Raw genomic sequence first — 13,486 nt, 5'->3', positions numbered from 1 at the left:
GGAAACTGAGGTCCAGAGAGGTGTTCCCTGGGGTCCCCCTGCCTCCTAAGCAAGGTTTCTTTCCCTGGGCTGCAATCTCCCTAAGAACTGATTCTGGGCTGAGGGACTGGCTCAGGTCTAGGGGGCAGCCACATGGAGTATAGGTTCTCCCCTAGAGTCAGCAGGGTCCTCTGCTTGAGCTGTCAATAATCCAGGAGGGGTTGCTGGGCCAAGCCTGAGACAGGAAATGCTGACCTCAAGGTTGCCCCACAGAATGATCAGGGACACAGAGGGTTCACTGGGAATCAGGCATGATCTGGCTGGTCAGCCCCCAAGTGACTCACTGCAGCTGGTCCTTCTGTGGTAGGGAGCCCAGCCAGAGGGCTGCATTGGTGATTTTCTGGAGACACAGTGGTCCACAGGCTGCTACCCTCCCAAAACCCAACCCCAGCACCCACATGCTTCCGGATCACCTTACATCCTCTTTTCTCTACATCCTCACCTTTCCTCCCAGGAGATGAGCCCTACTTTCCCACTTCCCCAGAGGCTGGAATGGAAGAGAAAGCCAGACACAGAGGCCAGACCCACTAGGGAGAACGTGTACTGAGGCAGGAGCTGTAATGGGAAACACACAGGGATGGTAGTCCCATCCCGCTCTGGTGCATACCAGCTGGGCATCCTGCTCAAGCTCCGTGCCTCAGTTCCTTTGTCTGTAAAATGAATCTACTTCTGGGGTAAGCAGAGCTTTTCTGTAAAGAGCCAAAATAGTGAATATTTTACGCTCTTTGGGCCAGACTGTTTCTGTTGTAGCTACTGAACTCTGCCCTTCTAGCAGGAAAGAAGCCACAGACAACATGTAAAAGAATGGGCCTGGCTGTGTTCTAATAAAACTTTATTTACAAAACCAGGTGGAGAGCTGGATTTGGCACACAGGCAAGCCCATCCCTGATCTACCTCACAGAGCTGCTGGGAAGGAGAAATGACAAATGTGGTGCTGCTCTGTGAACCGTACAGTGTGGGACACTTGGGAGGAGTTTGGTGGGCAGCAGAAATGGTAATAAAAAAAAGCTCAGAGCCCCCCCCCATCGGGGGTGAGCGCTTTCAGTCGGGAAAGGACACAAGCCTGACAGTCAGATGGCCGCTGTTCCTTCCAGGGTTAAAGGATGACCACAGACGACTTTCAAGCGCACAGAAGGAAAGGATAGCCAGCGCTGCTCAAGCTGGAACCGATGGCGCCCCGGGTCTCAGACGCCCGGAGCAGCTCAGTCAGCGGAGGAGCCCACAGCGCCGTCCTGGGGAGCCCGCAGGCTCCTCCCCGCGCCACCGGCCCCGCCCCCAAGATGCCCGCCCCTGGCTCCGCCCCCTGCGGTCCCCGCCCCCAGGGCCCGGACCAACGTGCTTTGCGGTCGGCCCCCCCCCCGCACACGTGTTGCGGCGTCCGGGACGGCGGCCGAGGAGGTGAGCGCGCTTTGCAGGACAGACGTACGCGCAGACCCGCGGTGCCGGGACCCTCACAGCTTCCCCGCTCGTAGCGTGTCCGGGCTACCAAGAGTCGCCTAGGAGTCCCAGGGCAGAAGGATAGTGGTGACCCCTCTGCCGGGGTCCTGCGGCCCCTGTTCGCCCAGCCATCCGCGGGCCGCGCGGCACCGTCTCCTAGGCCGGCCCCAGAGCGCGGCCTTAAGCGCTGGTGGCCCTGGCGCGGTGGGACTTGGCCAGGACCCATCTTTTCCTACCCTCAGTTTACTCATTGGAAGAAAAGACCCAAATGATGTGACTCTTGTAGGAATTCTTGCTTTAAGTAGGCTAAGTGGTACCCTGCATTCTTGTTTGTAGCAATTCATTGCTAATTAAATAATTTCACAGACAGGAATACAGTAAGCTTGAAGTTAAATAATTGTGCCTTTTTACTGACATATTTACGGAGGAAATGATAGGATGCTCCGGATATTTTGAAATAAACCAGATGAAGGGGGTTGTGAGTGGGAAGAAAATGAAACAAGATTGGCCGTGAGTTGATAAGTGATTGAGGTTGGTTAATGTATATTTTGTCTGCTTTTGTATGTTTGTAATTTAGCCTAACAAGTTTTCTGTAATGAAAGTTTGCTGTGGACGCCTGACAGCGTGTGTTCAAATACTGTGCCTATATTAGTCTGCTGGGGTTGTCATAACAAAGTGCCACAGACTGGATGGTCTAACCAGCAGAAATTAATTTTCTTACAGTTCAGGAGGCTAGAAGTCCAACACCAAGGTGTTGGCAGGGTTGGTTTCTTCTGAAGCCTCCTTCCTCTGCTTGGAGATGTCTGTCTTTTCTCTGTGTCCTCACGTGATCTTCCCTGTGTGTGTGTCAGAATCTCTTAAGGCACCAAGCAGAATGAATTAGGGCCCACCCTACTGACCGCATTTTACCTAAATTACCTCTTTAAAGACCCTGTCTCCAAATACAGTCACAGTCTGAGGTTCTGGCGGTTGGGACTGAAACATGGATTTTGGCCACTTTACTTTACCTGTCTGTGCTTCAGTTTTCATAGTTTTAAAATTGGGGGCAATCGTAGTAATTAGGTCATGGGGTTCTGAGGATTCAAGTGTTAAATAATATATGTAAAACTCAGAATTGTGTCTAGCATACTGTAAAAACAGTAGTCCCCCTTCACCTGCAGTATCAGTTGCCTGCAGTCTGAAAATAGGTGAGTATAGTACAATAAGATATTTTCAGAGAGAGAGACCACATTCACATAACTTTTATCATAGTATGTTGTTATAAGTAAATGTTACAACATTTACATATTGTAAAATGTTTTACTTTATTATTAGTTATTGTTATCAACTCTTACTGTGCCTAATTTATAAATCGAACTTTATCATAGGTATGTATGTATAGGAAAAACATAGCATATATAGGATTCATTACTACCCGTGGTTTCAGGCATCTATTGGGGGTCTCAGAACGTATCCCCCACAGATAAGGGAGGACTACTGTACTCAATAAATTCAACATGCTTCATTTATAAATTAGTAATCATAAGGCTTTACTGGGGGATAAAATGGTGGAGTGAGGCAATTGGATATTTAGTGTTGTGCCTAGCCATAGGAATAAAAATAATAATTACAGCCACTGGCACAAGGGATACCTGCTGCTGTGCCAGACAGTAATTGTTTTATGTATGTCTATTCATTTATTCATCACAACCACCCTAGAGGTGGACCATTGTCACATGCTGTTTGGCAAATGGAGAAATGATATACAGAGTTGGAGCTGGGATTTGAACCCAGGTAGTCTGGCTCTAGAACCCATGCCATTAACCATTATGCTGTATTGTTTCATTTAAAAAGGATGTGGCTCTTGTAGGATGTTCAGTCTGCAGGCAGACCCATGGAACTGTTAGCTAACTTCTCTTTTTCTTGGTCCAGGTTGTCAGCAGTGGCAGCACTCATGGCTGGTCCCCTGTGGTGGGCTGCAGCATTTGTGCAGAGACACAGGACAGGCCTCTTGGTGGGTTCTTGCGCAGGCCTCTTTGGGGCTCAAATCTCATACCACCTCTTCGCAGATCCTGTGGTCCAGTGGCTCTACCAGTACTGGCCTCAGGGCCAGCCGGCCCCACTCTTCCCGGAGCTACAGAGCCTCTTTCAAGAGGTGCTGCAGGACATGGGTGTCTCCACAGGCCACTGCTACAAGCCCTTTACCACCTTCACCTTCCAGCCTGTGAGTGCGGGCTTCCCGAGACTCCCTGCTGGGGCTGTGGTGGGCATCCCTGCCAGCTTTCTGTGGGGCCCAGTGACCAAAACTGACCAGCCTGTGGTCATACTTGGGCAAAGAGTAGACTGGCAGAGCCCAGTAGGCGCCCGACTGAGAGATGCCCTGACCCTGTCCCGTGACGCCCAGAAGTTCTCCTTGGCGAGGGATGTTGTGTACTTGGAGAGCAGTGCAGCTGCCCTGCAGGCCCTGCCAGCCCCAGTTTGCCTGGTAGGGACCTGGGCACTGGGCGTGGGGGCCAAGCATGCACTGGGGCTCTACGGAGGCCCCATGAACTTACGGGCTGCCTTCAACCTGGTGGCAGCTGTGGCAGGCTTTGTGGCCTACGCCTTCTCCACAGACTCTCTCACTCATGCCCTGGAAGCCTGGCTGGACCGCCGCACGGCCTCCCTGTCTACAGCCTATGCCCGGGGTGGAGTGGAGTTCTATGAGAAGGTTCTATCAGGCAACCAGGCCCTGCGCAGTCTCTTGGGCAGTCATGGGGAGAAGCTGTTTACACCCAGTGGGAACGTCGTCCCCAGACACTGGTTCCGCATCAAGCATTTACCCTACACAACCCACCGGGACTCTCTGCTGCAGATGTGGAAGGCAATGCTCAACCCAGGCCGCTCCTGATGGCTCATCACAAGAACAGTTCCAGCTTGTGCAGAAACCACCCTGCCATGGAACCTGGGGAGCTCTCTTGGTGCCTCTGCACCCACAGCCCAAGGTCAGAAAAATCACAGCCTTAGGATTTAAATAGCCTTGATTCTGCCCTAACTACCATTGATGAACTCAGTGACTTTGGGCAGGTCCCTTTATGAATCTGAGCCTTGGTTTCCTTAACTGTTAAATGGGGATGATGTAAACTACTTTGCATAATTGCAGCACTGTGTGAGGTTGTGAACATAAGGTCTTGGCAGAGAGGGCGCAAGAGGGTGCTCCATAAATAAACAGGATGTCTCTCCTTGGTCTCTGAGTGGCTGTGGGAGTCAGGCCATGCCTCCCCACCAAAGGTGCTTGCAGTATGTGAACACTTTCCTGCAGTGAAGAACCAGCCCTCAATTGACCTGTAGTCAAATCCCAGTTTTCCTCTGGTGGAGGATAAAAGAGTTAAGAGGCCAAGGTAAGAAGTTAGTGTGGATCTGAGGCTGCTTTAGGGTGGGCCTTAAGGATGGTACACCAGTCAGGGTCCTGTGGATGCAGATGGCATTCTTGGGGGCAGGGAGACCAACAAGGGCAGTAGGAGCACCAGGAGGGCCCCTGGACCTGAAGGGGAGGGGAGGTGTGCCCAGAACCTGGTGAGACCTGTGGCGTGGGAGATCTGGTATGGTCTTTGCCTGAAGGGAGAGAAAGGAACAGACCATTGCAAAACCGAGGCCCTGCAGGGAAGGAGCCCGCTGATGCAGTCCAGAGCAGTCAACCTCCGCAGGCACAGAGAATGGTCAGGCTTGGAGAGGAGAGGAGAGGGAGTTGGGGGGCGGGGAGTCTGGCTGGTAGGGGAAGTGAGGAGAGCACAAGGGCAGAGGTGGGCAGTGGGCTGGGCCTGTTGTCCACTCGGGACACATGAGGAGGCTGCATCCTTGCCCTGCTTGTCTCCTTTGAGCCCTCTGGGGTGGATAGATCAGGCTGCCAGTTTTCATCCCTGGACAAGAGACTCCAGCAGGGCAGGGTGAACAGAGTTGTGATGAGGGAGCCACTTTCAACTTGGCCATTCGTGTCATCTTTTCATTGAAGATTGTTTTCCCTGGCAGAGTTGTGAAGAATTCGGGCCTGGCACCAATATAACTCAGGGCAAAGGGATCAGACCACACTCGGGAAGAGCACTTGATGGTGGCAGATAGCTCTGGAAAGGAGCGTGCTCCAGCTAGAACTGAAGGACAGGGTGGGAATGGGGCAACACCTTGCTGAGTCCTTCACCGTGGGCTGGAGCTCAGTTTGCTGAGCCAGCCTGCAGGTCCCTCACTAGACCTGGACAGGATGAGTTCCTGAGGGCAGAGCAGCCCTACTCATCGCATGGGTCTCTGGTGCCTGGGACAGCGTTGGGCACAGGTTTGATGAGCACACAGATGGGTGGACGAGGCAGTACCAGGTGAACAAGCCTCCACTCAGAAAAACTTCATGGGGCCCTTGGGATGTCACCCTGCTGCTGCAGTACAAACAGGGCCATAAGGCCACATGGGGCCACCTAATTCTTGGTTGGAGAAGTGCAGTTAGGGGTCTGAAATTTGATGGACTTCATCTTCTCACCATTCCCACCCACACCCCACTAACTCTAAGTACTGCAGGAGCCAGAAGGCAGCATCTGGCATTCCTGCTGCTCTGCCCAAAGGGTAAGGTAAGGCAGCTCCAGTGTGGGGGAGAGCAAGGCCCTGAAATGGCTGTTCACTTGTCCCCCTCTACTTCAAGTCACAAACTTTGTCTACACTCACGTGCTGTTCCCAGTCCCCACACATGCCTTATGTGCCACACACACCCCAACCATGGCTCTCCAGAGAGAGAGAGAGAGTGTGTGTGTGTGGCCCCTCCTCACTGCATTCTGCAAATCCCCCTAAGCCTGGCTTAAGCCATCTCAAACCCTCCCACTGCAGACCCCTCCCTTGGCAGGTTGGCAGTCAGGCTAAGGGTGTGCTTTGGGCTAGTGGTCCTTCCTCTCTTTCCCACTATCCCACCCATGGCAAAATCCAGCGCCCAGCCTTGTTGCTTTCCTTCCTGGAGGTTCACAGCTCCATCTTTTCTTCATCTCCACTGGGTCTCCTGGCTCTTCTCTCACTTCTCCCAGCTCTTGGAAGTGCAGGTCTGATTGGGTGGCTCTCCTGCTTGAAACCCGTTAGGGACATCCCCACGCTTTCTGGCTAAAGTCACATCTCCCAGCCTGGGCTTGCTGGCCTCTCCAACCCATCCAATGTCCCTCTTCTCCTGATTCTGTGGATCCTAGCTTCACCGGCAATTTGGTCCCTTAACTGCTCTCACCTCCTGCTCGGCACATGCCTTCATGCCCTTGATCCAGGGTGCTGTCTTGCAGCCTGCCCTTTGCTCAGTTATTTGGTGCTCCTCCTGCAGGGACCTGACCACTCAGGTCACTTCACCCAGGAGCCTTCCCCGTCTTACCTCAGATCCCCATTTATGCTCTCACACATCCTGTGCCTCTCCCTAGCCCTACAGCTAACTAACTAAGTTGTCAGAGTTACTGTTTTAGTTTCTCCTCTGCTGAAATGTAATATGTATAATGGCAGGATTGTGTGTCTTGTTTACAGCTCTGAACTGAGGCTCTCCATAATATTTTTAAATATATGAACAGGACTCTAAGCTGCAGCAAGCACAGCCACAGCTCCCTAATGTCTTTGAGCAACTACAGCAAGACTGGCTGTATGCCCTGATGTGGCCTCTGTGAATCACATCTGACCCTTTCCTGTCTTCCCACCTTGGGACTTTCCAAAGGCAGGGCCTGGCACTGAACTTCCACGATTGCTGACTCCAGCAGGGAAACCGGGACACTTCTGGGTCACTTCCTGTAAGGTACAGATTACTCCCCACGGCACCAGGGACTCTATGAAGCTTTACGAGCCTCAAATTTTGTAATATATTGTTGCCCTCCACACAGATTCAGGGGTTGATCGCAGAAAGGTTAAGAAACATGCTCTAGGGCTTTGCAGGTGAGCCAGGTGGTAGGGAGTTACCCTGTAATGTTACCCTGCATCTTTCCTTCTCAGGTGCCTTCTTTGTGCCACGATCATTGGCACTCTGCCCTAGACCACTGGAGAACACTGTTCTACTGACTCATCCCCCTCCCCCGCCATCCCAGGTTCATGGTTTTCTGGGTGTGAATGTGCAAAGATGCCCAACACCACAGAGCACTTATGCACAGACCCAGAACTAGGCTCACTTACAGAGAGCTACATCAACACACAAATACCCCACCCCCACACACATGCACATCCAGACAAGCCAAAATATGGGGAGGAGAGTCCCAGAATCATGGCACTGGTGTTGGCTCTGCCCATCCCTGACCCTAGCTGGCCCTACTGCCTCTGTTCCCACCAGTGTCCACAGTGCAAGGCCCCACTCAGCCATGCCTGGAGCTGGGCACACACATGGAACCCCAGTCCCCACATGTGTATAGATCACGGGCCGGGTCCCAGATAGATGTGCAGTTCCTCACCCAGAGAGGCTGCCTGCTTGTCTCCTGCCCACCATGTCCGTACAGTAATGTAATGGGGCCTTTATTATGCACAGATACTGTGTTAGGTTCTTAGAGACATTTTCTCATTTATCCCCAAGTGGAGCATATAGCTGATAATATTTTATTTTTCAATGTAATTTTATTTTTTTTTATTTTTATTTTTCAATTGTACAAGTGAGGAAACAACATAGAAAGGTGAAGAAATTTGCCCCAAATCAAAAAGCTTTGTGAGTAGCAGAACAAGGAGTTGAAGCCAGCAGTCTGGCTCCAGATATTCCCAAAATGCTAAATTTATACTGTTCTATTTATCCTGAAGATTTCATGGTGCAAACTTATACTGTGGACACTATAGCTATTCTCCCCACTCTGGGTTAGAGTTGACTTTTCAGGCTTCTTTTAGTAAGAAAAATAGTCATTGAACAGAACTCCCAGGGGAGACCCTTCCAGCTAACTGAAGAGGAAGGAGTCATTTACTCGATCATGTTTAGTGCCCAAGTGGGAATGGGGGAGGGCAGAGTGTCATGGAGCTGTAGGAGGCACCAGCCGAGTACAAGGGGACCTTAAGAGGCAGGGGGAGAGCAGAGTGGGCAGGCAGCCAGGGGTTCAAATCCTGGCCCTACCATCATAGCAGAGTGACCCTGAACAAGTGATTGCTCACCTCTGGTCCTCAGTTTCCTATCTATAAAAGGGGGATATTCATATGTATACTACAGGATTGTTTTGACAATGAAAGTGTAAGAAAATTTGCGAAATGTGAACCCTGGTGAAGGTATATAGTAGGCTTTAAAAGAAGACTGATTTTCTAAATTTTAGTACTTTTAAGTGTTATAGGTATCAGGGTGTTCAGGTCTTGGAGTTGTTACCCAAATACCAGTAATTCCTTGAAACTGAACCCCTCCCAGAGAACTCACTGCTGCCTAATATAGTTCTGCTTTATAGACTTTCAAGAATTTCCAGTTACAGCAATTCTTTAGATTGCTATCAGTTGACATCTTTGGGAAATTACTTGACAGGAGCTTAGAGCAAAGACCCAAGTGACCCAAGGGGGAGATACCAGGCTGGGGAAGTGGTCATTAAAGTGGGAGATGGTCTTTTACACCTACTATATGAGTAATTTTTAAATACTAAAACATTCAATGTCAGTGAAGCTGTGGTAAGATGGACACAAGCATATGCTCTTGGTGACATTTGTGGTCAGCAGCCTCTAAGGTGCCCCCCCGCCACCCATCATCCCTGGTCTTGGTACTGCTGACCTTGGGTAATCTCCCTTTGTTCCTCTTGGTTCTAAACAGTAGAATATGGCAACATTGAGGGGTGTTGGTTCTATGATCAAGTTACAAAAGATTGTGACTCCTGTCTTGCTAGCAGACTCTATGTTGTCTTCTTGGCTTGCACATTTTGATGAAGCTAGTTGTCATGTTGGAGAGGGCCCATGGCAAGGAACCTAGGGCAGCCTCTGAGCAATAGCCTGCTGAGAGCCAAGGCCCTCAATCCAGCAGCCCATGAAGAACTGAATCCTGCTAGCAACCATGGGAGCTTGGAAGAGAATCCTTTCCCAGTCAAGCTTTCAGATGAGACCCTAGCCTCAGCCAAAACCTTCACTGCAGCCTGTGAGAGCCCCTGAAGCAGAGGATGCAGCTGAGTCATGCCTGGATTCCTGACCCACAGAAACAGTGAGGCAATAAATGTATGTTGTAGTAAGCCACTTGGTGTTATGGTAACTTGTCATGCAGCAAAGATAACTAATACCTATTATTAATTGACATAATGTTTTTAGAAAACAATTTGACAAAATGATACAATCACAAAACTGTACCTTTTGGCTCAGTAACTTCAAACCTAGATTTATCGTAGAGCTATAACCCAACAAAAATTAAATAGTATATGTCCAAAGATATACATCAGTGCATTAAGTATAAATACAAAAAAAAATATGAATAATGGGAATTTTGAATAGCAGTGACTTAGGAAATTGTGCTACGTACACTTGTAGAATATTGCTCAGCCATTAAAAAGTATAATTATGAAGACTTTGATAGAATCATGGGGAAATTTAGTTATAAATATCAGATCTGTACTACCTGTTTCATGATTGCAATGATGTAAATGTGGTAAGACCTGGGAATAAATGCACAAAATTGAAAGTAATTCTGTTATGGTGGAATTTTGACTGACTTTATTCATTCAAGCAGTAAGGACTTCCCACTCTATATAGTTAGATATATGCGTGAAGGCCTACTCAGAGGGGGTCTGGACCTACACCTTCTCCTTGCATCAAGGTGGCAGATTCTGGCAACCCTGCTTCTGGCCCTGCATTCTTGGGGTGTAGCCAACCTTCTGTCTGTCACGAACTGTGGCAACCATGAAAATGTGCCGCTCAGACCTGCTATGGGGGTCGACTTGACTGACTGCCCCAGCTGTTGTTTCCTAGGTCTACTCAGTCCATGCCTCCCATGGGCTGCTTTCAGCCAATGACTGAGCATGGTGGCAGTATTACTGCAGATAAATTGTGAGACTCCTCTAGTGGGTGACTGTGGTTCAAGGACTCCCAATGGCCTGGGCAAGCCTTTCTTAGAACTGACCTGAAGTCAGAGACTCTTCCTTCCCCCTCTTCTCCACAGGTATCAGACCTGTGCCATGGTCTAAAGGATCTCCCCACCTTCTCATGTCCCCTTCCTCTTTGTCTTTCACAGATATTTCCCCCAATAATGATCTTACTCATGCGGTCTTGTCGTGGTGTCTAATTCTCGGGGGACCCTCACTCAGGTGCAGTGTGAGGTCCTGGGGAAACACCCCTGCCCTCAGGGAACTCACAGTCCTGCAGAGGAGACTGTCTCACAAGTACACCTGCAGAGACAGCAGGTATAATCAGTGCAGTGAAGGTGTGTAAGGGAATGAGGGGGGCACCTAACTCAGCCTGGGATGGGAGGCAGTCAGGGAGGACTTTCCAGCAGAGTTGACCCTGTTGTTGAAACCCCTGAGAGTGAGTTGAAGGAAGTCAGTAATAATAATATCAAATACTTATATAACACTTACTATGTGCCAAATGTTTTACATATATTAACTCATGTAATTTCCACAACAATCCTATTATCCCCATTTTACAGATGGAGAGATCAAGGCATAAAGAGGTTGAATGGCTTTTTACCAGCGAGTGCTTACTTGAGATCTGAACCCAGGCAGTCTGGTTCCAGCATCTCTGTTCTTAACCACTCTACTTACACTTAGCCACTGAACTAGGCCACAGGAATAGCCTGTTTAAAATCCAGCAATGAGACAGTTTGTGTGGATTTTTATCAGTCAAATTTTAACCAGGAGACTGAAAGCAAACAGGGAAAATTCAATAGAAAGAATTATTACCCTACAAGGAATTATTATTACTATACCAAGAGGAGATTGGAGTGATGAGGACTGGCTTGTAAGAAGTCAAGAGACTCTAAAAAGTGCATGAATAGCATGCTCTAAGGAGCAGTTCTTGCCCCTACCAGGGATGGGATCCAGACCTCATTGAAGAAGGCGTGACTGTGACTCATTTCTCCACGGTGCAGAGAAGTTACTGAGGTGCCACACCAGCAGAACTTGCTGGAAATTCACCCTCTGGAGTAAGAAGGAAGCTATCTGCAGGAGGTGCCATACCTCAGAACTCCATACAGAGCCACTCGGGATGCCAGGGAAGCTGTCCGCAGGGAAGAGCCTCACCAGCAGCACTGCACTGCAAAGCCCCCAAAGAGATACCAGGGCAGCTGCCAGGGCACAGCACACTGCAGGAGCCAGACACTGGGGAGACTGCACTTTGGAGGAGCTCACTGTTGAAGAAATTGCCTTGCAAGAGCCTGACCAGAGGAGCACACTAGAACCAGGAAGAGAAAAATCTGGCCCTTCTCCGATGTCCCTCTAGTGCCCTCTTCTGACAAAGTTCAACATTATGCCAGCTGAGAGAAATCTTTAAAGGGATCACCTCAGTTTTCTCAGAGCAGGCAATGAAGGGTAGATTGGGAGTTGAGGCAATAGTTGACAACTGGTAAAATTGTCAAAGAACAGAACCCAGCATGGCTAGCATAGACTGCAAAGGAGGATGTAGTGAGAAATGGGGCTGAAGGGCCTGGTGGAGACCAGAGTACACAGAGCTTGTGGCCATGTTGGTGTTTAGACTTTATTCTAAGTGCAGTGGGGAGCCTTTGAGGGTTTCACAGGAAGAGAAAGACATATTATGCTTGGGTTTTAGAAAGTGACTTCAGTGTGGACAGTGGGTTGAGGGGGGCCAGACAGGAAGTGGAGAGACCTGCTTGTGGGAGTGGAACATTGTATCACCATACGAGAGATGACCGTTGCCTGAACTTGGCAGTGGAGATGGAAAGAAGCAGAACCCAGACTGAATTTGGGGGGTAGTATGGGTAGGATTTGGTGGGGGACTGGGTCTGGGGTGTGGGAGAGAAATGCAGGAAGTCAACAGTCAGGGGTCAATGTTCAGGGATGTCTCCAGGGTTCCATCTTGGGAGTGTGGGTGTCTGGAGTTCACCCTCTTCCATTCCCTCTCCCTGCTGCAGAACTCTCTGACGTGACATCCCATTCTCCCTCTGTCTCCTGGGATGTCCCTCCTCCCTCATCGATTATGCCTCCTTGAAAAGATAGTTTTTGTTGTTGCTGCTGCTGCTGGAAGTCTTTTAGCCTGCTGGGATATTTAGGAACCACCAGATTGAGGCAGAATGGGTAAGAAGAATGGTAAAATGCAGATTGTCCAACGCACAGGCCAGTGAAGATGAGCAGCCAGTGTCTGCTGGTTTGATCCTGTCCACTCCATCCTGAGGGCTGCCTTTCCCTCTGCCCTGTCCTTGCAGCCTGTAACTCAGCCAAACCAAACTCTAGCAGTCCTGTGAGCACAAGCTTATCTTTTGTGTGGTCTGGGGACACCTGGACTCAGAGGTGCCCTGGCTCTGGACTTCTTCCATCCCAGCCCCCTGAAGACTTTGTTCCCCAGAGACCTTGTTCCCTGCTAGAGGTCAAGGGTAAATCCCAAGAATGGATTTCGTCTCATACTCTCACCTACCTCTATCCCACTCCTCCCCACTGCTCTGCAGGACAGTTATGAGGACAGGCTGCTAATGCTGGGCACTGCAGGCATTCTGAAGGCTGGAGGGCCTAAGCTAGGGCCTTGGCCTAAGGACCAAGCTATAGGAGTGGAGGCATGCACACAGCACACACAGACAGCAGTGCCCTGCTTCATCGTCAGACCCTCTGTATATATAGTCTGTAGTGGACTGAATTATGTCCCCCAAAACTCAAGCTTAAATTGTGTCCCCCAAGTTTTATGTGTTAGAAACTTAGCCCCCACTGTGACTGTTAAGAGGGTGGGAAATCCTATTATGGTAATTGTAAGGTGGAGCCTTGAAGAGGTGATTGGATTGTAGGACCATGCCATAGTGAATGGATGAATAATGGTGGTCAGGGGTGTGGTTCTGAGAGCTTTAAAAGAAAAGGAGAGTCTGTCTCTTTCTCTGCTCTGCTCTCTCTGCTTCCACCATCTTGCAACGTGAGACCCCTGAGTCATTGTCACCACTACCCAGATGGACTTTGGACTTCCCAGCCTCCGAAAC

At 49.8% G+C, this 13,486-nt stretch overlaps 1 protein-coding gene across 4 annotated transcripts; it reads left to right on the top strand.

Annotated features, from left to right (window-relative positions):
- The first annotated feature begins 1,415 nt into the window (after positions 1-1,415).
- On the top strand, positions 1,416-4,676 carry TMEM177 (transmembrane protein 177). 4 transcript variants are annotated; one of them, XM_063101607.1, is made up of 2 exons: positions 1,416-1,437; positions 3,388-4,676. In XM_063101607.1, the coding sequence occupies exon 2, from the start codon at positions 3,410-3,412 to the stop codon at positions 4,343-4,345; it is 936 nt and encodes a 311-aa protein (XP_062957677.1). In that variant the 5' UTR covers positions 1,416-1,437; positions 3,388-3,409; the 3' UTR covers positions 4,346-4,676. The 4 variants fall into 4 exon arrangements, with proteins under 4 accessions (XP_062957677.1, XP_062957670.1, XP_062957674.1 ...); XM_063101600.1 differs by lacking the exon at positions 1,416-1,437 and adding an exon at positions 1,444-1,986; XM_063101604.1 differs by lacking the exon at positions 1,416-1,437 and adding an exon at positions 1,444-2,007.
- Positions 4,677-13,486: the final 8,810 nt, after the last annotated feature.

This window comes from Cynocephalus volans, chromosome 1 (assembly GCF_027409185.1).
Source record: "Cynocephalus volans isolate mCynVol1 chromosome 1, mCynVol1.pri, whole genome shotgun sequence".
NCBI classification, from domain to species: Eukaryota; Metazoa; Chordata; class Mammalia; order Dermoptera; family Cynocephalidae; genus Cynocephalus; species Cynocephalus volans.
Note: the sequence above shows the minus strand (reverse complement) of the source record. Positions and strands in the feature narration are given on the sequence as shown.

Bases quoted from the DNA above. Each gene is read 5' to 3' on its own strand.
- TMEM177 (XM_063101600.1), top strand. From the start codon at position 1,907: ATGATAGGATGCTCCGGATATTTTGAAATAAACCAGATGAAGGGGGTT. The intron at 1,987-3,387 runs GTGAGTTGATAA...TTCTTGGTCCAG, and splicing joins AAAATGAAACAAGATTGGCC to GTTGTCAGCAGTGGCAGCAC.